A 27,955-nucleotide genomic window follows, 5' to 3' on the forward strand; every position below is an offset into this window, starting at 1 on the left:
GCCTCACGTAAGGGCTGAGCCCTCTCGTCCCCTCCGCAGAGGAACGGGGTCCCGGGGGGCTGTGCCGGGGCCGGTGCGGTGCTGCCCGGACCCACCTGCCCCATGCCGGCTGCCGGTGCGGCGCTGCCCGGACCCACCTGCCCCATGCCGGCTGCCGGTGCTGCCCGGACCCACCTGCCCCATGCCGGCTGCCGGTGCCGGTGCGGTGCTGCCCGGACCCACCTGCCCCATGCCGGCTGCCGCCTCCCTCCGCGGCTCCGCGATCCCGGCCATGGCGGCAGCCGGCCTCGGCCCTAGCAACGGGACGCGCTGGCCGGACCGCACCATCCGCCGCACCGCAGGGGGGGGGGGGAAGGCACGGGAGGCGGAGGGCTGAGCCTGCTCCTCCCTTCGCTCTCCCCCCCCCCCGCCGCTGTGTGGTAGCGGCGGTGCCGGAAGGGGCGCGGCGGCGGGCGCCATGGCGGCGGCAGGGCCCTTCGCGCTGGTGACCAGCTGTGCTGCCGGCTTCGCGGCTGAGGAGCTCGTCAAACGTGAGTGGCCGCAGCCGTGGGGCCCCTGCCCGGCAGCCCCTGACCGCCATGAGGGGAGCCCCGGGGGCTGCTCCCTTCCCTCCCCTCACCGCCATGAGGGGAGCCCCGGGGGCTGCTCCCGTCCCCTCCCCTCACCGCCATGAGGGGAGCCCCGGGGGCTGCTCTCCTCCCTCCCTTCCCCTCACGCACCGGGCCCTGGGCCTGCGGTGTTTGACCACCTGCCTTGAAGAGGGAGTCAGGGGCCTCCTTAGTGAGCTGAGGAAATAAGAGGTTTAAGAGGGTGGTACAGGGTGCAGGTTGTGTTTTGTACTCTCTGTACCGATCAGCAGGCAGTGACACCACAACTGAGGGGAAAAAAGGAAACCCCACATTCCACTGGCCCAGTTTTAGATGTGAATCAACAGTCTTGAGTTATACCTGGACTAGATAATTAGGAATTGCCTTGAGGGTGAATAGAAATAGTACTTTGTATAACAACAAAGGAAGAACAGGTTCATGAGACCATCAGGGTTGCTGCTGGCCATTCACCTGTAGAGCACAACAGTGAACTTGTCTCCCTGGGACAGGTCCGTGGCCCCAAGAACAAGGGGGACACCAGAGCGGCTCAGGAGTATAGGCAAGAGAAAAACAAGAGGTGGATAAATACCATCGCTTTGGTTTCCTCTTTCTATTTATGGAGTGAACAGACTGCATTAGACCTTAATCATCATCCAGTGCTGAAAGTAAACTCTAAAGGTCTCTTGCTTTCATGGGTTAGACTGTTACTATTCCTTGCCCCAGTGCAGAAGCATAAAGAAAGGGAAAGCTAAGCCCCTTCCTTTCTGCAGTTACTAGAATTGTAGATTACAGTTACTCCATATCAAATGCATAGAATTCATTCCAGAAGAAGTGGTTTTCTGGGCACCCAGTTTTCATTTTTCTGGCCTGAAAAAGAGTAAGCCCTGAAGCAGAGAAAATTCTGGTGGCATTTTTAGCACCTGTAAAATCAGGGGCATTCCAGGAAGGAGCTGTTTAAAAGTTGGTGGTTTTACCTTGCTTTTTAGGGAGCTGTCACAAGTGGTTTGATGGGCATCCTGATATGTGCAGCTTACCAACACCCTACCCCCTTCTCTGGATTTGTTCTCAGCTGTCTTGAGTAAGCTCTTACTTGGGACCTCCTAAAGCACAGGGCAGCCCCCAGGGACTGGCCTCTTCCATCTCATTAAACCACATTTTGAACCCAGAATAACAGCACCCGCTCTGTGGTCAAAGGCTGCTTTGTCACAGCAGCTGGGTTGATATTGAATTATTTAAGCATTCCATAAATGCTTAATATTACTATTGGTCATTGCTTATTTTTGAGGAAGGGATAAGTGAATTATAAGGTATTATGCAAGGTTCCTGTAGTTTTCTTTTGATTATTTTTCATCGTGGAATTAAATAAGTAAAAAAGGAAGGTGAATAAAAAGCTTCATAGAAGAAAGTCTTAAAACTTTAGGGTTTTTTAACTAGTACTCACTTTTAAATGTCTCTTCTTCCACTGTTCTTCAGTACCAAAACTGGAGCCTTACAGGTAGTCTGTGTGTCCTCTGGTTGGGTCATTTCACAGAAGACATTAAAACCTTCCTGAAAGAAACATGATGGTTTACTAAAATAAATAGCATGAGAATTTAATTTTCTGCTTTAGATAACAAGTGAAATCAGATCAGCTCCAGAACAATAAGCAGAACAAACACTGTGAAACATTCAAGGATATATTGATAAGGCCAAGGCAGCTCTAGCTGGCCTGGCTGAAGGGATTTGGTGGGTGGAAGCAAAATGCTGATGCAGTTCTCAGAACTTGTGCTTTTACTGCATGAAAGTGTCACACCAGATTAAAGACATTATTTAGTAATGGTTTAGAGCTCAGTGCTGAGATTGGGACTATTATATCAGCACCTCTGAGGCAGTACACTGAGATACAGTATATTTGGTTAAATCTGCTACTAAATACTGTGTTGATAGTAGGTCCATAGAGCAACTGAGTTTTGAGTCTGTACCAGAAACATGAACTGGTATCATCAATGCTTTTGCCACTGTGTTGCTGGATTTCTCTGCTGTGTTCTTTGTAGGAAAATGTGTCTTACAAGTAGAAAGCTGCTGCTTGGAGCATTCACTGTTAGGAGGTGTATGAGAACTGACTCTCCTACTGCCTGCCAGAACTTTCCAGGCTAATTACAAGGCTTTTCCCAGTGTTCTCATCCTGTTAAGTGGGAAATAGCTTGAGGATGAGAAGAATATTTGCTAGACATACCTTAATTCATTCACATTTCCATAGGATGCCCTGAATGCTTACTGCATGAGATACTGTGACAAAACGAAGCTATTTAAAATGCAGAAAACAGGACTGGCTTTTCTTTTAGATGTATTTATCCCAAAGTAAAACAGAAAATAATTTAGTTTTTCTTAATGCTGGCAAATGGATAAATACTGTCTGATGTGATTCCCCCTCCCCATTTTTTTTGACTCTTTAGGACTCCCCTTCTCCCCCACAGCATATTTCTTGTGTCTCTTTACTCTGCGTGTAATTTGCAGGAGTATTTTTTATGGTGTATTCCACCAGGTGGCTCTCAAGGCCCAGAATGTGAGAACTACTTGGAGTACCTACCAACTAAGGGGACTTAGAATCATTTAGGGCTTTATAAAAGACTGAATTATGTTCTTACAGTATGTATTCAATCTGGAAAACACAAGAAAGAGTGATCAATACCTTAATCCCTTTGGAAAACACCCCTTCAAACAGGAGTTGCAATGGTTCTGAAAAAGATAATACTATTAAACACACAATATAGTCAAAGCACTTAAATATCAGTTGGGTATTAGAGAACAGGGAACACTGCTGCAAGAGGCAAGAGATCAACATCTGGGTCTTTGATTATTGTTCAGTTCTCTTAAAGAAAGGTCCCTTCTGGTCTCCAGTTCTCATTTTTCAAAAGGATTTGCTGCCTTGCACTGGCAGAACACTGAGCCTCTGTATTACAAAAAGGGAATGGATGTTGGGGTTTACAGTTTCACCATGTCCTCTTCCTTGCCTTCTGAATCATCATTTAATTTATGTTGTCTATATGGAAGATCATAAAAGTCAGCAAGCTTAAGTCAGTGAAATGATCAGACATGTAAATAACCAAAAGGAGTTGCCAAAAGTATTGGTCAGAATTTTGTCCACATTATTGGAAATTACAGATACTGCTGAGTGAGGAAAGGACACAACCGAGGAGCTTTCTGAAGAGCCAAAGCTGGTGACTGACTGCCTGGGGGGAGCCATACAGCACCAGTCACTATCTGTTACTGGACTGAGCCATGCACTGATCTCATGTGCCAGTTGCTGTTTTGTTCTTAAGTGGTTTTCTGGTAGAAAATGGGCAAAGTGAGTCATGGACTGGGATAAACTGGGAGAATTGTCCATGTCCAAGAAATGTGGTGATCCTGGTATAGGTGGGAGTTAGTACAGAGGCTTTAGAGACTGCACGGGTGAATAGTGCTCATGCCCGTAGCAGGTTATAACCAAGGCTGATAACTGGAGCTGCCTTAGAAACAGTCTGTTTGGTCCCTGGCATCAAGTAATTCACTGTAAATGAAGAAGCTTCTATTGCTCCAAAGTGCTCTTGTACACAAGTATGGGACAAGTACAGAAATGTCTTCATTAGCATCAGTGCTTATTGGTAAGACTGTAAAGGTTATTTCAGTAAAATAAGTGTCCAGCATTAGTAAGTGCAGTATTTGTTGGAGGACCTTGAACTCTAAATCATATTTTTGAGTGACACTAAACAATGTTCTTTTGTGGCATGAACTTTTCCATGCATGTTTTTAGTATTCTTTAATGGTGCTGCATTTGGAGGCTGTTTGCATTCCTGTCATCCAGACAAGCCACTTCTGCCCTATGAAAAGGCAAGCTAATTGAGGCAGCCCAGCAGGCCTGCCTACTGTTGTGGTCACAGAGTGACTCAGTTGGTTTTCCAGGCTCTTTGCATGGCAAACCACTGACACTTTCAATGGCTGAGGAGTTTAAAATTAAAAGTGAGTAACTCCAACTGTTAGAGATAGGGTTGACAAGCCACCTCCTTCTTGCCAGATTAATTTTATACAAGTTTATTCTATATGCAGATAGAACTTGATGGGGTTTATTGTGATTTATAGCCTCTAAATCAGATATGAAAGTGTTCTTTCTGAATTTACTTCTTTTATATTAAAATACAGGCTGTCCTGGAAAGAAATTTCTGGAATCTGGAGGTGGCAAATGTAATCCTTTAAACTAGTTCCAACATGGACTATATCCTTGACAACTCGCTTGGAGTTGTAGTGTGTATTTCTTTTGTAGTCTCTGCTTGTTTACTCTAAAGGGCAAAACCTAATGGTTTAAGTGACTTTTTGTGGCAGAGAACTATTTACAAGATACCCAAACTACATTTAGTTTCCTGCCATGAGTAATCAGGCTGCTTTGCAGTCATTTGTTACAGCACTTCATGCAGGCTGAGGCACAGCAAGGCTGAAGCCTTTCAGAATGTTCCCTGCAGCCCTTCGAGGTTAGTGCGCAACTTCCATTTTGACTGGGAGAGAAATTCCACAGGGGATTGGCAAAATCTCTTTGGATGAATGATGGGTCATCAGAAGCACAATGGGATGAAAGACCACTGCTTAAAATACAGGAACCAGTGGCATGTAATAGGAAATGGGACATGTTGTCATTCTCCTAGTAGTACTTTGAGGCTGAAATTTGTCCATGAACTCTTTTGTGAGGGGGATAAATAATCACTTCCAAAGCAAATGTGAAAGTTCTTTCATACTGGCTTTTGAAAATTGCCCTGCAAGTTCTTTCCTTTTGTGTTCCTGCTAGGATGGCTCACTTCACTGCAGTGACTTTTGAACAGACTTCCTTTCCTCGCGCTCTTCTCCTCCCCCCTTCGGCTTTCCAAGTCTTATTACTGATTTTCTGGGTTTCAGTAATTTCTGTGGCCTCCTTTATTCTTAGTTCTTGTGGCTGTCTGGAGAAGAGCCTGTTCTAGCATCTCCAGGAACTGTCTCTCAGTACCTTCAAAATCTAACCTTTAGATCTCTGAAACCTCCATATACTTAATTTCTGTTCTTTAACTCTTCTGATGCCCAAAGCAATTCCAGCTGACTCAGTTCTATACAACTGACCTGTGCTTTAAAGGCTCTTTAAGTTTGTCCAGCCTGAACAAGATATTCTGCCCTTTCCAGCAAGGTATGGATGGGATCTTCTGCCACAAGCTATAATTCACCTCCACCAGGTGGCTGTCATGCTATGAGTGTGCCCTGTGAGGGTCGCTCCCAGCACACAAAGGGCAGTGTTTAACATCACATTATCAAAGCACTGCCTTGGATTTTAATTGTCAAGCTCCTACATGGAATTTAATGGGCATTACAACTCAATTGTAGTAACCTGCTTTATTTTCTCATTAGTTACCCTCAGGTTTTGGTCACAGTCAAACAGTTATTCACATCTGCATGAAGATGCAAGGTTTGTTTCTGCTGTAATAAAGTCTAGGTATTGTCTCCATACATCCTGTTTATAGGTAGCGGGTTTGAGGCTAACACATTAAAAGGCATTTCCAGGAAAAAAGGTTTGTTTCTGAAGAGCTTCTGTACCACAATTTATTTTGAGAGCCAGAAAGTAAACTCTTTTGAAAGGTAAATAATGAACTCTAGCACAGAGTAACAGACTGAGGTGGAATTTTAAAGATCTTAAATATATACTGGTTTATTAAAGTAAGAAAGGATGGCTTTGTACCTGCATTCTACCAACTTCTCTATACAAACTATTTTCTTGATGCTGGTTTTATCACCCATCTCATTCATTTCCTTTTATACAGGTATCACAGGAAAAGATGACATTACTGTGGGAGCAACTACAAGTGGAAGAGTGAAGTTCTACCCCTGGACAATAGATAATAAATATTACTCTGCAGATATTCACCTGTGTGTAGTACCAAACACGTTTCTTGTTACTGCAGATATTGCTGAATCAGTGCAAGCATTTGTTGTGTACTTCGACAGCACAATAGTAAGACTCCTCTGCTTCATTATATTGCCTTACCTGTATGATATAGTTGCCTTATCACAGTACTAACCACAAAGTACATTCTTTCATCTTGTACCATCCATTCCTTTTAGGCTGTTGTACTTAATTGTCAGTAGATCAATGTTAAATTATTCCTGCTAACAACTGAAGCTGTTTTCTTTCATTTACTATTATACTCCACCTGGAAGGGAGGGTTTTGGGGATGCAACTATGCCAGTGAGTTAGGCAAATTTTCCCACCATCTCCAACTACTCCTATCATATTTCCTTATTTTATTCTAATAATGATTTAAAACTAGTTTTAAAATCCAAAGTATTTGAGTCTGTATTCCAAATAACTTTGGTTTTTCTCCTTTAGAAATCTGGACTTGATAATGTCTCTGAATGGCTTACCTTGACAGAAGAGTGGTTACCAGAAGTCATGATCCTTGTTTGCAACAGAGTATCTGAAAATGGTATGAAACCCACAGAAGTTCCATATTAACCTTGCATACCGATTCATTTTCTAGTTAAATCAAAACAACTGCTTCTCAGAATATCACTGCAAGACTGAACTCTATATTTGATTGAGAAGAGTCAGGTTACTCTTAGGACCAGCAACACAGGTTTGCTTTGGTTCTACATCAGTATATGCAACACAACAGCAAGCTGTAAGGGGCATGTATGTCCCTCTAACCAAGTTCAGCTTCAAACCTGGAGTTAATGCTCTTCATTCACTGTGGCACTTCACTTACACACCCCTTTGAGTACCCACTGCAAAGCCATTTGATTTTATGGTAATTGCAAAAAAAATTCTTTTTAATTTTTGGAAGCTTTTTGGAATCGAATTCAAAATGAATGGAGGACCCACACCAGCTACCATATACTGTTTTCCCCATACAATCCAGAATAAGCAAACAACTTTGAAGGAATAAAACATAGCTGAACATTCAGCTACTGATATTAGTTTATCCTCACTATGCATTTTTGTTTCCCAACTTCAGGTGTTAACAGACAGAAAGCTCAAGAATGGTGCATCAAGCATGGCTTTGAACTGGTGGAACTTAGCCCTGAGGAACTGCCTGATGAGGATGGTAGGACTGCTACTTCTCTTTTAACTTTTACAATGAAAAAGCACACCAAAATATCTCCTGAACAATTGCAAGGGGCATAACTTTATTTATGTGCTACATGATTACAGCATGGAATGCTCCCAGTTGGTGAGGCTTAGCCTCAGCTAGAAAAGGTCAGGAGGAGGAGGAGGTTATTTCCTCCAAGAAATTCCATTTGTCTCCTCCCAAATACAGCTGCTGTTTATGTAGCACCTACATAAAAATAATATCTGCTCCTTTTTCTGGCACCAGTCCTAGGACTGTATTGATCATATTCCACTTTGGAAGTAAATCTAAAAACAGGATCCAGGGCAGGAAAATTCTTTGCCTTTTAAAAAAAAAACCCACCAACTTCAAACTGTTGTGCTTAAGAGAAGTAATTCTGATGGTGACATGATAGGCTGAAGACTGTTAAAAACACTTCAGAAGAGCATATGCTGTTACACAGGAAAAAAAACAGTTTCAGAATCACTGGCTGACCATACATTTACAACTTGAAAAAACCCATCCGAGTCACAAGTGTGATGTGTGATGTTCCACTCTTGAAAAGTGACTTTGCGTTTCCTGACAGCCTTATCAGCATCAGCCCAATCTCCTCATTGCAGCGATACAAAGACATTGTTTACCTCTTACCTCTACAGAACCAGAATGAGATAAGCGATTCCATTCCCAGGCCTGAGTGGAATTAGTCACCAACATTTGCTCTATTTCAGGTTCACCAAGTATGTAGCTATCACCAGAAATAGTTTAGTCTAAAGCCCTAAGCTAGAACACAAGTCCCACCCCTTCCCCCATGTAAGTGCCTAGATACAGACTGTATCCTGGATGGCTAAGAATGCTCCTTCTCTCCCCACCATGTCTTTAAAAGTGCATATCTTTTGAGGACTTTGTTAGTCAAGAAGGGGGGGATGGAACACTTCTGATCTACAGAAACCAGAAAAATCAAGAGGGGGATACCCCTCAGACTACAGTTTTCTTATGAAGTGCTTTAAAAGGAAATACTAGTAACATTAAGTCAAGTTCGTTTTCTATTGAATAATTGTTGTAAAGAACAAGCTATTTACCACTTAATGGAAGTAATAGGAAGAACAACAAGCCAGGATGGTAATCTTTGGAGTATTAACATGCACATTCTTTCCTGGATATTTAATACAGTAGTTGGTGCATAGGAAGAGTATTATTCCAGTGAGTAACATATTTACCTCATAAACACGCTGTATGAATTATAGAAGGTAGAGTGGATGCAGTAAACATACTGGGCCATTACCTGTTTAAAAAGTCTGACATTTCTGGCAGCTCATCACAAATAAACCACAGCTCTCGCTATGACTGTCAAACAGTTGTTTGTGCAGTAAGGATGAGACTTCTAAACTGAGACTCCTGGTAATGACTCTGATATGGAACCCAACAGCAGTGTCAGAGGGTAAAACACTTGATCCAAGGGGTCAGAGACAGGTTTAAATTCATTTTTAAGGGCAGTTTCAATGATTGCACCTGTCCCTGAGTCATCCTTAGAGGAAATTCATTTTTAAGCAATCACATTTTTGTATCCAAAGGGTTTGTTTGTTTTTTTCCCCTATTGCTTTGTGAGACCTGCACAAATATGGGAAGCTGACTAAACTGAGGAAATGGAAAACTGACTTTATACAAAGTGGTGTCAGAGCAATTCAGTAAATAAGTATAAGTCCTAATAGTGCTTTCCCAAGTCTTTCCAGTTACTGTAATGCACAGGATTACGGGAACACTTGGAATTAGATGTGGGTATGGCTTTACAATGATCATTTATAACAAGCATTGTGCCTTTTTTAGATGGTTAACCAAAGTTCTTCACTTTATAAATGAGGGAAAAAGTAATTCTAGCATCTGTTTTTATGCTATACAGCATTCTCAAAGAACTTGGGGTAAAAGATGCCTTGCTTTTAACAGCAACTTAAAACTCACTATTAAATTTACTTACAGGTTACTGAACCATGTGGGCCTCATACTAAATATTTAACAAAGCCCCACTGAGAATTTAGATTTCTCTACAAAAGGCTGAGCTCACAGTTCATAATACATGGAAGTCCAGACCAAGGAGTGATGCATTAATTTAGATTTGGTCTCTCATAAAGCAAAGGCAAGAAACTTGTATTTCTTAACAGAAGTAGTGATTTATATTGACTGTGATAAAATAGGGATTCAGACACACAGCATCTTACTTTCAGACATGTAATGGGGTTTGGTCTAAGGAGTGCAATGTCTCTGTCTCTTGGTTTAGATGACTTTCCAGAGTCCACTGGAGTGAAAAGAATTGTACAAGCCTTGAATGCCAACGTGTGGTCCAACGTAGTCATGAAGAGTGGTATGTAACAGGTTCCTCTTACATCAGTTCTGGAGAACACAAGACCTAAAGGCCTTACAATTTTGGGCAGGAGTTTAAACTGAGCAGTTACAGTACTGCTGCCACTGCATCAGTACAAAGAGAATTACAGCACTCTGAGCTTTCACATGGAATAACAGGGTTTCAGGTATTGCTTTCATTGTCCCTTGATGCACAGAGAAACATACAGGCAGTGGGTGGAATTTATTCCTATTTCAGCATCTGTTCATGTTCTCTTTGTACTTGAATTTGTTCTGTACCAATAACTTGAGTTAAATACTCACTAACTCAATGAAAAACTAAAGCTTGGTCCTTCATACTCTAGCAAGAAGTAGCAGGAAGTAGCTCATCATTATCAGCCTGGCCTAAAAGCCAATACATGGGTTAGTGGAGAATTGTTACATTCCAAATTAGTTATAGTTTAACAAAATATTGTTTTGAAATAAGACTTGAGATTGGCAAATAAGTGATTTCAGATATCTATCGAAGGACATATTAAATGCATTGCAAGGACTGTACTCCCTGCAGAAAATCCCATGCAAGTACATGGAAACCACAGAATGTTCTGGAAACACTGCAAAAACCAGTGCTTGTCCTTCCATCTCTTGTCACAAAGCCTCATCCCACCAGCAACCTTCCAGTGTCTGACTGTGCCCTGATATACAAGTTCCCACTGTTGGGGCTTCTTCCTTCCAACATCTTTTAACTGCATAATGGTTTTGATTGCTGAGTGGCTTCTGTTAGTGCCTTTAACTGCAGGATGGTTCCTGGGACTCACCAGAATTGGGATGAGAACTACTAAACCAATAATCTTCTTTCATGTTCTTTCCTTTACTAGCCTTTTGAGTGTTTCTCATACCCATCAGAATGAGGTTCAGGTGGGTTCTAACTTAACATACCCACTGTAAAGCAATAGGTGACCATCTGAGACAGTGGGAAGTTTTCTCACTAGTCCTAAAACAGTTCCCTTAATGGCACATTTCCTGCATTTGACAGATGCCACATTTCACAAGAACAGAACTTAGTCACCCGTTCAGGTCTTCAGGGGAGAAATCCCTGTGCATCATTAGTTTGTTCTGTAAAAGTCGGACTCCTTGGAAATCCACATTTTCTATCTCAACAGTGCAGGAACCACACAGCATTGATGCACATTGCTACAAACCCCTCAGGAAGGGAGCTATATTTGGAAGTTGTTGCAGCCCAAATGTGCCTTCAAAGGGAAACTGTTGAGCTCATTTTACTTAAAATAAAACCTTTTACAACCCGTAACATCTCTTTTGCTTTCAGCTTCCTCCTGATCCTGGAAACTGGCTGCCGTGTAAATCATACTGCAGCTTTTCCTGCTGAATTACCTCTACCGTGGCCATTAAGAAACCATGGAGTCATACTTCATGTGAAGATCTTTCATAGAGCATAACATATTTGTGTAGCAGTAAATGCTTATAGCCCTGTTAAGTGTAGCCATCCAAACAGCCAGTGTTACAGCACTGCCTTACTTCTGTTTGTATGAGAATTACATTCACAGACAGAGCAGGAATGACTTTTTTCAAGTACAAGTGTTAAACCCATAGTCATTTAAGGTGTTTTACCTTAAACACTGACTCTTAAGTTGGGAAGCAGATTTTTCACACAGCTATTAAGATAAAGACCTCTATAACCATTAAATACATTCATCTCTCACCAATTCATAAAAATAGGTATTAAATATAACAGAGTTGAATTACAAGCATTTTCACATCAATTAATACCAAATAAACAAAGCAGTATTGTCTCAGGTAAAAGAAAACTAAGCAGTTTACCTGAGAGTCTCCAGAGAGCAGTTCCTTTTTGGAGTTTGTATGAATCTGTTGGTTCTCCAGGCCTCAGAGCTCTTAGTCTGAGAAACAGGTGGTTTGCTTCCTCTTGTGCAGAAGAACATGAGCAGTTCTTCAGCTAGTATCTTGCCCATACAAAGGTAGTGCACTTCTGTTGTCCTTATCTGGCCCCCCAAGACCAAAGCTATCTGACCTTAGCAGCAAGAAGAGAAACAACTTACTGGCCTTTGAAAGAGGCTTCTTGCTACTTTCGTGCTTAAATAGGTGCTTTAGTGCTCCCAGCTGGAGCTGGTTACCACAGGTGGGGCCAGGAACAAGCCTGGCTCTCTTTACAGAAAAATAGCCTCGTTTAGGGGGACTACACTTTGTTATCTAAACAGTTATGAATTTTGATCTTTTCATTCCAATTTTATGTGGAAATTAGGATCACCACATGCTAACTAGAAACAGGTTGCAGAGAAAGAGTAGATAAAGCAGCAGAAAACATTCTGCCATGAAACAAGCATATATGAATCTCAGAGCCATGCTCACAGCACAGCATACTGGAACTCTGTGACTGCTAATGAACGATACCTGTGAAACTATAGACTCCATCGTTTTGGAGCCACCAGCTATTACAATAAGTGGAGTGAGATAATGTTTGGCTTTGATGCTCTCAGAACACTGTGTAAGGCATCACCCACTTCCTGAATTGCACCCAGAAGTTGAAATAACTTTTACATCCAATAAAAAAGAGTTTTTAGGAAGGCTTTTGAGGGTGTGCCTGCAACCAAGTGTTGTGTCTGCCGCCTCCCTAGCCACGGGTCCAGAAACAAATAGCTGCTTTTCAGAGGTCCCTGCTGGAGATTCCAGTGCTTTCTGACTGGGCCAGTGTTCTCTAATTACACTGGCTGAGGTCTTGTGTATGTGGTGGTGGTGGGGATGGGGCCACTGTCCTGTACAGGCTGGACTCTAATAGATACAAAAGAGGTACATGATTAGATCACTTCATCCACCCCGCTGCCAATGTGGGAACGTTCTCTCCCAAGTACACTCTGGGCTGCAATGTTCAATCTAGCTTGGATGACTCAGACATTGGCGAAATGTCCATCTTTAGTTTCCCCAAAAGACAGCTCTTTGCTCAGCCTGCTGAGACCTGGAGAAGCTGCTTTGATTTGGGTTGAAGTCCCAGTCTTACCGCTCGGTTGCCTGTTCAGCTGGCTGTTGGACTTCATGGGCTTTCACATGTCTTGCAAGTGAACATTTGTAAGGCAATTCCTTCAGCTAGACTGATTCACTTCTTCCCAGACCTCTGGTGAGTGATCTATGAAAGCAGTAAAGCCCTATAAAACAGAGCCAGTTGAAACAAATACCTGCTGGGGGCTGGAGGGAGCGGACCGGGACAGGACATGCATTAGCCTAAGTACACAGTGAAGATTATTAAACAGGAAATGAGGGCTTAGTAATTCTCTAATGGAGACATGTTTACATGTTTTCTAGAGAGCTGATGGCTTCAGTTACACATTCAACTCTTCAAAATGAGATTTTGTATAAATGGCAAGTCAATTTGGACAGTGCATGGGCATGACATCACCTCAGTGTTTGAGGCTGGAGCTTAGTCATTAGGGGAATAACTCAGAACACATATTTTTTCAGGGGAAAAAAGTAATATTAATCTCTGTGCTGGCACAAGTCACTTTCCTGGCTGTTTGCAGTACAGTAACTTCATGCTGGTTCTTTTTTAGTTGACTAAAATACTGAGATTTTCAGAAAAACCTCCTCAGTCCCTTGTGTAACTGCAGTTATTCCCTACTCAGTGCAAGGCCAGCTGAAAACATGGCTCAGCAGAAAGCCCTCATCATGACAGCTATTATGCATATATTTTATTTTCAAATAAAGTTTTAAAAATGCTTTTTATTAGACTTATAATTTAAAAATACTGCCTTGAATCCATTAACTTTGATGATTGTTTAGTTTTAATTTGAATTCACTGGGAGTTTTTAGGTTGGATTTAAAACACCATTGAAATACAGAGTGGGTGAGCAGATGCAGACACTCTGCAGTGTGAAAACACACTGGATTTGATGGTTGGGTCCTTCCACAAATTCTGAGGTAGATATTTAGATGTTAAGAACTGCCTTTGCATTTACACTAGTGCTGAACCTGTTTTGACAACATGTGTATAAGCAAAGGCACTTGTTGCATTTCCTGTATCTAACCACAAACCCAGCGCTGCTTCCCATGGACGGTGAAACCAGGTCCACTGAGCCTTAGCAAACAGCAAATGCTGCTCGTGTATCTTGAAAACTGCCACTGACAGACTAAATCCTAACAGAGCAGGGACTTCATGTAAGAAGAAAGAAGAGCTCACATCTCTTGTGCCTTACATACCTCATCCCTATAGGTAATACTGCACAGTAAATGTTGTTAGTATAGTTTAAAAACAGAAAACACAATTTCAGGAGCACTGACACAGTTCCACAGGGTGCTGCGTGTCTTCCCTGAAATAGTCTCTATCCCATCTGGTCAGTTACTGTTTGTATTAACACTGCATTTTCTGTCACACTAACTGCTGGTTTGTTTCCAGACAGGACCCAGGGCTTTGGTCTTCTCAGCACGTTAGCGGGTGCGAACCGTAGCATCAGGTCAGAGGAGAGCCAAGATCCAGAAGTAAACAGTAATTCCTATTTCTTGTTCTTTGCTCATACTGTTTCTTGTGTTGCTTTTTCCTGTTGTCACACTTGGTGTAGTAGTGCCTTGCTTTTCCTCCTTCCTCAAGGGTTGCTTCACAGCCTGTTGTGCATGTTTGTTTGTCATTAATATCCAAGAGCAGTGTTTTGTGCAAACCGAACCCCATCACTTGATAGTGTTATTTAAAAACCAACAAACCTACCATAGCAAACCTTCATGTAGCACCTATTCACAGTGTTGCAAAAGTGGGGTTTTGTCATACACATGGTACAGGTTCTGCAGTAAGCAGCAGTTTAAGATAAAGACTAAGTTTTTGAAGTCAAAACAGGAAGCAGCTGATTTGCTGCTGTTGTTTGTAGGTGCATTATTGGGTACTCTAATACCTCTTTGTTTCCTGACAGCCCAATCCAGCAGCAGCAGAAAGGGAAGAATCCTGTTCAGACAACAGGGAAGATGGAGCTAGCACAAACAACCTACAGATGGACAGCATTGTAGGTAAGCTCATCTGCTTGGCAGATATATTGGAGCAGGCACCCTGGCTGGGATGGTCCCAGAAAGCCACTGGCAGCTTCTCAGTGAAAAGTATGGGATAAACATGTTTGCCCCAGTCAGTAGAGAATAATTACTGAATTTGGGTGTTCTCCTTATAAAAATGGGCCCAAGTTTGGATGGGACAGAGCCCCTGCAGCACTGGAAACATTCAGATCTGATTTGATGACACTTCCTGATGCACATACCATATACATTGTGTATATCTAGAAACATCCATGTGAGAATAAAGCTTCAAGCTTTAGGGTTGCAGAGAAAAATCACTACAGTTTGACCCAGCAGGAAGTGAACAACTGAAGCATGCTCTGCTTGGGTCAGTCCTAAGAGGTTCAAGTGTTTTGAGCTACAGGTCCCTACACAATTGCAGGAGATGGGACTTTCTTACACATTTTATGTGGAGACATTCTAAAGGATGAGTGTTGTTAGTTGTGGTCTAAGCTCAGTCTCATTACTCTTTAATTTACTCCGTGGCTGCTCCTAGACAGATCATTTTATAATAAGCAAGAAACCTTAAATATTGGATGAACTCAAAAACACTCTTGCAACATAATGTATCAAAATTAATTACCACTGTAATGATGCTGTGAGTTGTCTGTATGAACAGTCAGTAAATTAAATGGCTCTTTCACTCCTATGGGGCTGGAATTTGCGAATGGGCTTTGCAGATGTTAAAATATTGAGTGCATCAGAAAGGCTTTGATACCTGCTGAGAAAATGCAATAACGTACCTTGGAGCAACCTGCATGCATGTATTTCAGACCCCATGTTAGACACGGACATTCAGGAGCTAGCCAGCCTGACCACCAGAGAGGGTGACCTGGAGAACTTCGAAAGGCTGTTTTCAAAGCTGAAAGAAATGAAAGGTAACATGCCAGGATCTGAGCTCTATCACCTATTCCAGTCACTCCCAGCCATGAGAGCCAGTGTGGAAGCTGGGGAGACTCCTCTGCAAATTCCTGTTCTCCTGTCTGAGGTTGTTTAAACCTTTTCATTTGCCCTTTGTTTGATAGTGAAAGAAGCAGCTATTGCTCAGCTGATTGCTGTCACACTGATTTTGTTCAGCATTAACTCATGCTACAGTTCCCTGTAAACAAACCTGTAACAAGACTCATTTTTAAGCTCTACAACTGTCTGGCAATCTCACAGTTCAAAGCAGCAGATGCTAGAGGTGAAATCCAGTGCACTCAGAAGCATCAGCTTTCTGGTGACTGGGAACTGCGATTGCTCTTACTAAATCAGATGAGTTTTTATGGTTTTTGGGTATTTCCCCAACCCCAGCTGCAAGAGGCATTTCTCTGCCTGCACTCCTGAGGGTGACCACCTAAATTCTGTTCTTTTCCACAGATAAAGCTGCAACGTTGCCTCATGAGCAGAGGAAACTACACGCAGAAAAGGTGAGGGTTTGAAATTAGTGATGAATCTGTTAAAACTGGGATTTTCCTTTTTAAGCCAGAATGACTGCTGTTGTAGAGTTCCTATATTCAGAGTAGTAAGAACAAAGCACACAGTCCCAGGAAGACTGTCTCCTGTCTTTCAAGAACTGAATAACAAATGGGGGATTTTGAAACACTGGAAGAGGCTTTCCCCTGTCAGAATGTGTGCAGTGAGGCCCTGCAGCCACCGAGAGTGTAAGCAGCTTCCACTTAAGTCAATGGAAAAGCCTTGAGCTCAAGGAACATTTAATATGCCTTAATTAGCACAGGGCTGGTATCAGATGTGCCTTCAAGAACTGCAAATTATTACCTCTCTGTTGCCTTCAGAGCGGATTAGCATTGTGCTTAGAGCCATGGCTGGTACATTCAGGTGCTGCTCAGTTTGTTTTCTGGATGGTAAATGCAAAATCTTCAGTCACTTCAGGGGTATTTTTCCCCCTTTCCCATCTTTTTTTGCTGTTTTTAGGTGGCCAAAGCATTCTGGATGGCAATTGGAGGAGACAGAGATGAAATTGAAGGTCTCTCCTCAGATGAAGAAAACTGAGTTCTGTAGCTGTAAGCACCAGAGCAGCCCCTCAAGGAGGGATCCTTTCCTGCCATGAGTGTTCATTGTGGAAGCCCCATTTACCTCGAGTTGCTTCCTTTGGTTAAAGGACTCCCCGCATCACTGTAGTAAGTTACACATTCCACAACACCTAATGGTTACAGTGGTTTTGTCTGACTGTTCATTTATTCTCTCAGAGAGAGTCCTGGAAGGCGACACAAGCACCATGAGGAAATAATAATCTGTTTACGTCTCCCAAATTAACATTTTTATTGTTTCCTCTTTTGAGTTTAAATAAACAGATTTACTGCCCATTCCCTCTCTACATATGGCTGCTGGTGGTGAAGTGAGTACTTAATTCTGAACTCGACATTTTAGATGTAGGCTTGTTTGATGTTTTTATGTGGCTTTATAGCTGACTTACTAGTTAAAACAAACCAGATTTATATGAGCCATGAAGAGAAAGTTGCTGAATTGTGCCCTGTTGTGGGCTGCCATGCCAAGGCTGCAAGGTTAATCCCGCTGAGTGCCAAAGCCATGAAAAATGGCCCACATGCTTTGAATTGTGTTTGTGGCTGTAAGTACATGGTCCTTCCTGGGAAATCAGGTGTTGTGCCACACTCCCGAGGTCCCCATTACAAACTTAATTTGGGATTAAATGCCAGATTGCTGCTGCGGTTCCAGGGGTGAAGTTCCCTGCCCAAACCTTCTGCACTGCTTGGCCTGCAAGGCCTAACAGAACACACAGTCCTGCTGGGGAATTGTCCTGAATACCTAAAGAGCAAAGCTGTGATTTCAAAATCCCAACCCTGCGACCTGGTGCATTAACAGATTTATGCTCTTGTATGTTCATTAGAAAGCACCAGAGTACAAGTCTCATCTGGCTGCATCCTGGTAGCAGGGCTTAGAAAAGATTCCTTTGTCTTCAGACTGGATATATCAGAATCCCAGACTGGTTTGGGTTGGAAGGGGCCTTAAAGCTCATTCAGCTCCAACCCCTGCCATGTGCAGGGACCCCTTCCACTGGAGCAGCTGCTCCAAGCCCCTGTGTCCAACCTGGCCTTGAGCACTGCCAGGGATGGGGCAGCCACAGCTTCTCTGGGCACCCTGTGCCAGCACCTCAGCACCCTCACAGGGAACAGCTTCTGCCTCAGAGCTCAGCTCAGTCTCCCCTCGGGCAGGTTAAAGCCATTCCCCTTATCCTGTTCCTACAGGCCCATGTTCAAAGCCCCTCTCCAGATTTCCCGTAAGCCCCTTTAGATGCTGTCATCTGTTGATGAGTTTTTGACAACAGTATTGTCATCTCCTGCACTGGCACACAGCCACAGACTGACTGGAGAGCATAAACATGCGAGGGATGTGGAAGACAAGAAGGAAGGCATTAGGCTGGTGGGGGAAGGAAAGAAGAAAGGTAAATCCCATCCTCTCTCCTTTCCTTCAGCCTGGTGCTTGCCTGGCCTGCCCTACAAAATTATGTGTATTTTCCTCAAGAGCATTTCCTTATCAAGTCTGAAAATGCCACATTAAGGAATCTTATTCAGGAATTCTGAAATTAAGTTTTCCAATGTCTTGTTTTTTTCATGTCAATAAATGGGGTGATCTCAAGGCAGTGGCTCTCAGAAGTTATTTGACAGCTTTACATTTTGAAAGCACTTCCACAGTGGTTCTTGACATTCATTGCATCTTCTTGTACGATTAAGCAGCGCTACAATAACAGGCTGCTTTGGAATGTTGTAAATCATTCCCTGGGAAAACAGTGCAGCGTTTTCAGCTCTAAGAAACAGATCTGAAGCCTTGTTTAGCTCTTTGGAAAGCATTTCTCATGCAAAGACTGAGCAGTGTCTCCACCACAGCAAAGTACTTATTGTTAAGAAGAAATATTCCTTTTACAGAGATACACAGAGACATTGAAGGGAACACACCTCCTAGGGCCACCTCTTCCAAACAGGATGATAGAGAATGGCTCCGGGCCTTGCCGTGAATCTTAACCCCAGCCCAGAGCTGTAACAAAGGACTGAAGGGGGTTTCTTCCAAGTAAAGAATGGTTTTCCATGTTTGCTTCTTGGTAGCTGAAGACTTGTTCTTCCCTTCCTGAACACTTGTTGTGCCATGGTAATAAATGGCAAAAGCACAGAGCAAATTAACTGTGAGGTCATTATAAATACAATAAAGAGTAAAATTCACCTGACCAACTCCACACATGCCACTGGTTGCTGTGAATTTTCAACTCAGAAGGCTACAGAAATGCTGTGTTCAAATGAATTACCAGGAGAAAATGGTGCCTGCATACAGTAACAGTGATGTGTTTCTCAGACAGCTGTGGATTGCTGTGATCAGGTTTCAGACCTGTGGGTCCTGAGCCCCCACAGTGAGCAGGTTTCCAGTTCCAGAGTAATCAAGGGCTGGGAGGGAATTCCAGTCCTGGTCTTTCAGCTTTAGGTACAGCCCTGGTGAAGGGGGAGGATGACACCTGCAACACTCCCCTGCCCATACAGACCAAGGCTTGTGACCCAGCTTCTGCCTGAACTGAAGCCTCCATGCAGCATGGATTCACTCTCGGGTTTTGGCTAAGGAAGGCTGTGCATTTTTCATTTACCTCAAGCCTGTATTTTGCTCCAGATTCCCATTTTAGGGCAGACAAGACTCTGATCCTGAAACCCACGATACATTCAGGTGACAACGAGCAGAGCTCGCAGCTCAGAACTGATTTACTACATCACACTTGAGCCCTGGCAACCCCAGTACAAAACCTGGACAAGACCCGTTTATGACCACATTGTTGGAACAGGGAATGGAAAAAGTGTTCTCGTAAATCCCGTCAGGAAAACAACACAAAACTCCCTGAGTCTGAGTGAAACCCGACCAGGAATGTGAGGAGCTCACCGAATTAGATCACCCTGCGCCTTGGCTCCAGCAGCGATGGGGTTTGGGGAGTGCTCCGAGGCCAGCCGAATGCTGTGGCACCTGACCTGCTTTCCACTGGAACGGCTGCTTCCCTGGACATTCCATGGCTTGGAATTGCCTTTGAATCCCAGTAGTTAAAAGAACTAGTTGTATTTTTAATTACTTTTTTAGATCTGGCTTTAATTTCTTAAACAAAACCATCTAAACTGTAAGAAGAACAAAGCTCTTACCTGTAACTGAGATCTCACATGGATTACTGGGAACCTCCATTACATGCACCTAAAGGTGCTGCTGCCTCTGAATTACCTGTGGCTTCAGAACTCCAACTGTGTCCTTAAATACATCGTCACAACACTGTTGTTTTCTCATGAGCCTCTGTTTTCCAATCAAAGTTTATTAAAATGTCAAAAATAGAACTTACAGTTTCACGTAGGAAAGAGGAGGGCATACATAGTACAGGCCTTTAGTAACAAAATAGGTGATAATGCGTAACAAGCTAAAGCACGTAGGAGGCATCACTGCCTGTTAACATACAATCTCAGGTTAAGTCTAAACTAATGCAAACATGCTCGTACATACCTACCAAAGGAGGAAAGTGGGATGCTGCCATGGGGAGAGTGAGCAGCAGGGACTGCTGCAGGCTCCTCCAGTAGCCACGTACAGGAGGAAATGAAAGATGAACCAAAAACATTTATGGAGTAATTCCTCATTGTCTTTTAAAGCCTCATACATCAGAGCAGACCTGCAGAGCACAACTCTGGAACCTGGCTGGGTGTTAAAAGCTACAACAGCAACTCGGCTGAAGGCTCCTGCTGGGGAAGTCCTTGCTCTGCTCTAGTCACCAGGGTTTGCTGCTCAGGTCTGAGGGAATCTCTTCCTCTCACATCAAACTGCCTAATTTCCAGCAATCACCAGAAAGGAACATCTGAAAGGTTCAATTCTGAGTCCCTGTTTGCCCCTTCTGTTCGAAATTAAATACTGGATTCATCTGAATATTCCAGAAAGACAACATAAATACAAAAGCACGTACATGATAAAAACATCTACTGAACTTAACCATACCGCTCAATCAGCTACGATAGTGACTAAGTATTTCTCATTCTAGCTTACCAGCTTATCTGTGAAATCCTGTTCTTCCTCCCTGTCCAGTACCTTAGAGCTCACGGGTGTGTTGGGATGCGGCTGCAGTCCTTCACTGAGCTGTGCTGCTCCTCCTGCCTGTGCTCTCCCAGCTAGTAAGCAGGACAAGGTACCTTGTGTCCACACTCACTGGGTGTTCTTCACCCTGCAAAGGACTCTGTGTGGTTCACACTATGCTGATCCTTAACGGGAGAAGAAACTAACTTCTCTGTGATCCCTTCTCCACGGTCACCCCCAGCCTTTGCATGGCATGGAGGGGTAGCCAGAGCATTGGGGAGATCAATTAGATTTCTCCACCTTTGTACACAGCCATGCTGGTTCCTGGAGATGAAATCAAATGCACAACACTGGATTACTTCTAAGCTGAACACAAAATGCAAACTGAAATTCAGTTCAATACATTAATAATAATAACCCCCCCCCAAAACAGAACAAGACCACGGTCGTTGAAAACCACAAGGCCATCAGTGTCATCTGCCAGCAGCCAGGCCCTTGTGTGTGGCTACATCAAGTGAAGAGTCCAAGTTCCTGCTAGTGACTCTCTCCTAGTAACAAAAATGTATGAAATACGGTAAAACTAGCCAAGACTACCACTAAAAATGAGATTTTCCAGTACAGGAATGGAATCTAAGCGAGGCCGTGGCTGATTGCATACATTTGTGCTACATACCAGAGCTACTTCCAGAGAGTTTTGGGAAAACAGGGAAACCCGTCACCTCTGGCCGAACGCTGCCTCTCCCCTCACATTAGTGTCCTGGCCAACAGCACGACTGAGCAGGTTTCACATCTGAAGGGGAATCTGCTTTCATCTGCCCCATCCTTTCCAGCTGTGCAACATCAAAGGAAGCTCGACCACACCATCCCCTGGATCCCAGCCCTTCCCCAGCTTCTCTCTTCGCATGGTCCAGGACTTTCCCTCTGACTTTATAAGGTAGCTTTAGAAGCCATAAAGCTTTTATGCATTAGTGAGAAGGCAAAGAAAGGGGAGGGAACTGATCTTTTAGTGGAGATAATCCTCTCCATTTTATCTAACTGCTGCTAGACTAGCTTCCATTTTCCATTTGAAGTCATTTTACTTAGGGGACGATGAGGTGAGATTAACCAAATCCCATTTTTCAAAAGGCAACTATTAGTAACAGCAATTAATTATCCTTTATCAAGCAGAAGATCTAAATCTGGTTCCTACCAGAAATCCAGGCCCAAATCTTACTTTGGCTTCGTGCTACAGTCAGGGTTTATTCCAGCTTGCAGCCTCTGGGCCAGGCCAGGTTCCTGCGCACACCATCAGCTCACACTGGAATTAAGATGTCATTTCTGTTGCTAATGCACAAGGCTCCACAGGGTCCAACCTCCTCCCTGATTATGTGGACAATGAAAACCGTTTGCTGGCTAAAATGAGCAAAGACAACTTAAAGACACTCAGGGAGGAAACCTGGGGCCATCTTACATAGCACATCCTGCCCCTGTCCCACTAAATCTCTTCTCAAAGTCAGCTACTTCCACAAAAGCAAGGATAAATCTGTGTTTGCAACTATGTTAGGAACCTGCATCTGAAAGACTATGCCAAATCCATCCTCAACAACGACCTACTGTGTAAGTGGCCAGAAAACACTTATTTTATACAGCTGCTCTTATTGCACAAGTCCATGCAATCAGAGATGTAACTAAAATCAGACACATTACAAAAGCTTGAAACAACAGAAGTCCTAGAGAACCTCCAGCGCTATCGTACAAGCTGTATGGCACAGTGAGAGCTCCCAGTCTGAATTCCACAAGAGGATATTCCTGGATGGTTCAGGAGCCCGTCCACCACTGCGTGTCTTCCTTGGAAATTCAATTCCATGTACAAAATGTTGCTTGTTTCCAGAAGAACTCTCTGCACAGCATCCCTTGGTGTGCCTGAGAGAACAAACACCAGCAGAGAGCATCGAGAATGGTCTGTCCCTGGGTCTGCTGAACACGGGGCACCTCGTACCCTGTTTTGCTGATGCTCAGGTCCAAGAGCGATGGGGTTTTGTGGACCAGGTTCATATCGGAGTGGTCCCGAAGGAAAAGCCTCTACAGGTACTTGGGAATTCCTGATGAGTGTTTGAAATGCTTCTGCAGTCTGCACCCGTGTGGGACCATGGTGCTCTGGAGCTGTGACCACAACCTGGCACTGCAGGACAAGTGCTGCTGAACTCGGTGGTGCTGCTTGGTTCCGTGTCTGGGAGCACAACAGAACTAAAGCATGAACACAAAGTCCATCCGGGTCTGTCCTTCCCAGAGCTGGACCCAGCTCCTGCGTTTGCCTTTCATGTATAAAACCAAAAAAGACAAAGAAGATTTCCATAGGAAACTGATTATCACTTTCTCCCCTCCCCCTTCCAATAGTTTGGCACAAATGCGTATGATACTCAATGCAGATATAAAGAAACAGATAATGAGATAGCACTGACAAAGTTATGAGACTTATTTGGCAAATGTGAACCATAAAAACAAGTGCTAAGGGTTGGTTTTTTCCAGTTGTGGGAGTTGTTTGCCGTGACAGTTGCTGCAGGGAAAAAAATACCAGTCTGGAGCATGTCTGTTTAAAATGAACGTTTTATAATACAAGTAAATACACTCTCTCCCAATTTCTCCAGGCAAAAGCACATCTCAGAGGGTTGTGTCTGAGGTGTCCTGGTTCATGTGCAGTCACATGTGACCGCACAGGACAACTGCATATGCTGAAAGCAGCAGCGAGGGCCTTTTCACTTCCATCACTGGAGCAGAAGCCCCGATGTCTCCAGAAGTGGCAGATTCCATCCAACAGACTGAGAAAACAGAATTACAGACTTTGGTGGTTAATGCACACAGACTGCAGGGTAATGAAGGCTTAACTTGGCCATGCAGAGCTCTCCATGTGACAAACGTCTGCCTACGAGCAGCTCAAGTCAAACATCGCTGCAGCAGTATCAGGAGCCTTCAGTGTCGCCCCTTTTGCTTCATGTCAATCCAGCCTGAGGCCATCAGGGTATGAGCTGCACCCCTCAGGCACAGAACAAGACTCTGCCTCCTTGTCAGCAGTTCCAGCGTGGGAAATACGTTCCTTTTGGGAGCATTACTGGGGGAATTAGTTCTTATGTGTGCCTTAAACACTTCCTTTTCCCCCTACTGCTGCAATCCCAGGGAGGACAGGCATGGATCAGGTGGATGCTGATGGGAATGGACAAGCAAGACTCATCCTGAAGTCCCACGGTGCCTGGCTTTTCAGAGGTGCTGCATGACACGAGCCTGGAGCTGTGTGAGGCAAATGGGAAGTTTCCCCTCCGGCTACCATGTGCTTGCAGCAGCACAGAGCGGGTGCTGGAGGCACAGCACAGCCTCCTCTCTGCTGAAACAAAGTCCAGTTCTTCATCATGATAAACTTCAGCCTCAAATTGTAACTGCAAAGGCCCAGAGCGCTGGAACCAAAGTGCTAATGGGTCAGTGGAAGTGGCTTAAATGGGTAACTATAAAACCAAAATAGAACAAAACCCACTTTCTTTTTAGCAGATTGTTTTTCTCCTCACTTCAATAACTGGGAATCCGTTCACTGTGTGTTTAACTAAGGGTTAAGCCAATTCCATTTTCCAGTCTTTGCTCCCCCCACCCATCCCCAGGAGATGTTTCCTTAGGAGACGCTGGAACAACGAATGCTCGGGGAGCCCATTTGTGTGAGGACCTTGTCCAGCCACTGCAGGGGACCGTTGAGGTGCAGTTCGATCCAGCAGGGAGTACTGGTCACAGTCTGCCGCCTGCCAGGAAGAAGGGGTTGGGGGAGAGAGGAGGAAAAAAGGAACAGAACTTTACCAATGTGAAGAGGTTTTACAGCTACTGGAGCATTCCTTCCTGCTTAGACAATAGTCGTGCATGTGAGGCCAAAGGAATGTCTCTCTCCTCTGTAACATGCTTCTGGCCTACCCTGTCAGCTGCTTTTAAAACCCCTACCTTTTCTCTTTACATTGCTTACGATCCCAAAGGAGCAGCTCACTACACAGCCTATTTACTACTCGGATTCCTGAAAGCAGGCAGCATTGGATTCTCTGAATGGAATGGAAGGTGTTTACCCAAGCACAGTTCTTCAGTTTTCTTTCACAGACCTCATTTTCCCTCTCCTGATTAGATAGCAAAGCCTGCAGGTTACCAAGTAAGTTCAATTTCTCTATGGATGAGCCACGGCTACTCTCATTTTACCATATCTGCAGGCTCTGGCAGGATGTGGAAGTGATGGAGACATCCCCAGGCAGCCTTTCAGACCCTCCCCTGCAGCCCCTATGCAGTTGGAGCTGCTGCTAAGCAGCCTCTTTGCACAGCTCCAGAGGATGTGCTGGATGGTTGAACCCTACCCTACATGTGCTGTGTAGGGGCTCTCCAACAGACCTGTGCTTACCCGGCTGCCCTGAAAGAAGCAGAAGTGCTCTGAGTGTAAAACGTTGCAAACCCTCTCAGAAAAGCAGGAATCTGGTATTAAAATGTGCTTTAAAATCCCTCCAGAGCTGGTGGCTGTGGCTGGAGAGTAGAGAGGGATGCACTGCTGGGTCACTGCACATCCCCTGCTACAAAGCATCTTCCCTCTCCCGTCTCTGTTACTCTCCCTGATTGCGGACCCCATGGAGTGTCTCCAGATGGTAAAGCAGGATGGGAAGGAAGGGAGGCCAAGGCACAGGGCTCTCTCTCCTCTGCCGAGGGATGGCCTAAGCCTTGTTCCATGTGGAGAGGCAGGGACAGCTGCTGTGGAGGAGGAAGATTACAAAGAGAGAGAACCAGCCTGGAAACAGCCTTGGTTTACACCCTCACTTCCCACAGAAGCTGTCCTTGGAATCTGCCTGTGGGAGGGAGAAGGCAAAGCCTGCGGGGCCCAGGGAGAAACTGTTGCTGCAAAGGGGACCCTCTGCCCCATGGGGCTGTTCTGGGCTCCCACCACCACCCCTGCTCCTTCCTGGGCTCTGGGCACAGCTCTGCAGCCTTTGGCCAAGGGCTGTGACCCATTCTGCTGCTGGATCTGCAGCTCTCCTCCTCTGAACTGAGGATGGAAGCACATCCCTGATGCACCCCACCCATTCCCGCTCAGGCCATGCCCAGGAGTGGGTGTACGACAGGGCCTGCCTTATGCAGCCACTTCATGCGGTGAAGTGTTGTACATTAAAGGGTGTCTCATGGGCTGTTTGGGCAGGAAGACTGCAAGACAGGGAGCAAAGCACACAAACCTCCCAAGTCCAAGGTAAAACCAGGCTCCCTTAGCACAGAGCATTCCGCTTTGCTGCCTGAAACCAGTGTGAACCATACAGCAATCCTGGCAACACCACACAGAGACCCACTGCCCATGGGGCTGCTGCCCTTCTGCCCTCTGCAAATCTACCATGGCAGCTTCATCCTGCCTTCCCACCAAGGTGACTCCTATTGACTCCAACCTTTCCAGAACGCAAACCCTCAAAGCTCCCCATCCATGCCTTCAGCTTGTGGGCTCTCACTGCACAGAGGAGAACGTCTGCATCACAGGCTGCTTGTGCAATTGGTTCCCCCCTTCCCTCCATCAAACCCCTGGCACACCCCAGCACTAAACACCCACCAGTATGACTGCTCCAAAGGCCGAAGAGCTGAACCAGAAATGGCTGGAACAGCGCTCTGGATGCCGCTCCTGCAGCACCGTTCTCACATATGAATCAGTTCAACAAACAAACGTGCTCTGACAAAGGCAATCAGATGTAGTATTTTGTGGCAAGGAAATGAAGGAGCAAGAGAGCAGGCTCGGCGCGGTCAGCGCGAGCATAGGGTTTCACTGACTCCAATACTCTAATAAGAGAGTTGACTTTCCGTAAGTCACGCTCATCTGGCTCTCATTAGGAGCGTGGCTGCGAGCCAGGGCTCAATGCTCTGGCCCCGGTGCAGGACAATTGCAAAACAAGATGGGCTCCAAACATCTGGAGAAGCAAGAAAGCAGGAGAGTAACGTGCAGGGCGCAGGCTCCAGCTGATGCTCCAGCGTCCGTGCAAGGGGAGCCTGGGCAGGGAGCCCTGTGGCTCTGGGAGGCAGGGGCTGCCCTTGGAGCTTTAAGGAAGGCCACGGATTTACAGGGTACGCACTCAAGTGTTTCAAGATCACATTTGGCTGGAAGCTCTGCCAGCTCTCGTAAAACAACATTCATTTTCCAACGAATTCCGTCTCTCCTGCTTGCAATATTAAACGCTGATTTCACTCCTTTTGCTACCTAGGGACATGGGCTTGCTAATGCAGAGGAGTGACAGCAACACCAGCTATGGAGTACCCATGCATTGCACTGCCCCCCGTGCTGTCAGAATAACCACCAGACCCTATTACATCTTCTTATCTTCAGTATTCACTGAGGAAAACTGTAACACTGTTTATCCCACTGCCTCTGCTCACAATGAGGCAACTGCCCTATGACAAGGACTAAGGAAAGGATGAGATTTAACTATAATTGTGCAGCAACTCTAACAGTTCTTACATATATATCTATTTTCAAGCCAATCTTTTACTTTAATTCCATTAGTTCCTGATAAAGGAAGCATCAAACCCAAGCCATATCTATTAGGAAGCACTCACACTGATCCTGCCTGATAACAGGGTAGTTGTAAGACACTCAAGTGAGCAAATATAAATCTGATTTTAAGAAAGCCCAATGTACTAGTTCCTATAGAGGCTACATGGATGTATTTGCTGTGCTTCAGGTAAAGCTCTTGGTTTGTAGAAAACTGTGACCAAATACATGTGGCCTTCTCTGGTGTATGGAATGATTCTTCACTATGCAGGTGGTGAGATACTGGTTGCCCAAAGAAGCTGTGGCTGCCCCATCCCTGGCACTGTTCAAGGCCAAGTTGGACACAGGGGCTTGGAGCAGCT

The 27,955-nt window shown here is 44.6% G+C and overlaps 2 protein-coding genes across 4 annotated transcripts in view; one reads left to right on the forward strand and one right to left on the reverse strand.

The window, feature by feature from the left end:
* Positions 1-428: 428 nt before the first annotated feature.
* On the forward strand, positions 429-17,372 carry AAGAB (alpha and gamma adaptin binding protein). The gene is made up of 10 exons (XM_034066515.1): positions 429-530; positions 6,380-6,570; positions 6,946-7,042; positions 7,571-7,660; positions 9,936-10,019; positions 14,418-14,500; positions 14,923-15,016; positions 15,829-15,933; positions 16,415-16,464; positions 16,970-17,372. The coding sequence occupies exons 1-10, from the start codon at positions 458-460 to the stop codon at positions 17,045-17,047; spliced, it is 945 nt and encodes a 314-aa protein (XP_033922406.1). The 5' UTR covers positions 429-457; the 3' UTR covers positions 17,048-17,372.
* A 2,953-nt stretch (positions 17,373-20,325) lies between these two features.
* SMAD3 (SMAD family member 3) overlaps positions 20,326-27,955 on the reverse strand; it is a 73,024-nt gene continuing 65,394 nt past the window's right edge. For all 3 annotated transcript variants that reach the window (XM_031048631.2, XM_005148803.3, XM_031048632.2), the window contains exon 9: positions 20,326-24,849. In XM_031048631.2, coding sequence (XP_030904491.1) covers positions 24,726-24,849 — 124 coding nt within the window. In that variant the 3' untranslated portion in view covers positions 20,326-24,725. The remainder of the gene's footprint in view (positions 24,850-27,955) is intronic.

This window comes from Melopsittacus undulatus, chromosome 9, assembly GCF_012275295.1.
Source record: "Melopsittacus undulatus isolate bMelUnd1 chromosome 9, bMelUnd1.mat.Z, whole genome shotgun sequence".
NCBI lineage: Eukaryota > Metazoa > Chordata > Aves > Psittaciformes > Psittaculidae > Melopsittacus > Melopsittacus undulatus.

What these genes read in the sequence shown, in the direction of transcription:
- AAGAB (XM_034066515.1), top strand. Translation starts at nt 458, where the DNA reads ATGGCGGCGGCAGGGCCCTTCGCGCTGGTGACCAGCTGTGCTGCCGGC. An exon ending in GGCTGAGGAGCTCGTCAAAC is followed by an intron (nt 531 to 6,379) that starts GTGAGTGGCCGC and finishes CCTTTTATACAG; the next exon opens with GTATCACAGGAAAAGATGAC. An exon ending in GGAAACTACACGCAGAAAAG is followed by an intron (nt 16,465 to 16,969) that starts GTGAGGGTTTGA and finishes TGCTGTTTTTAG; the next exon opens with GTGGCCAAAGCATTCTGGAT.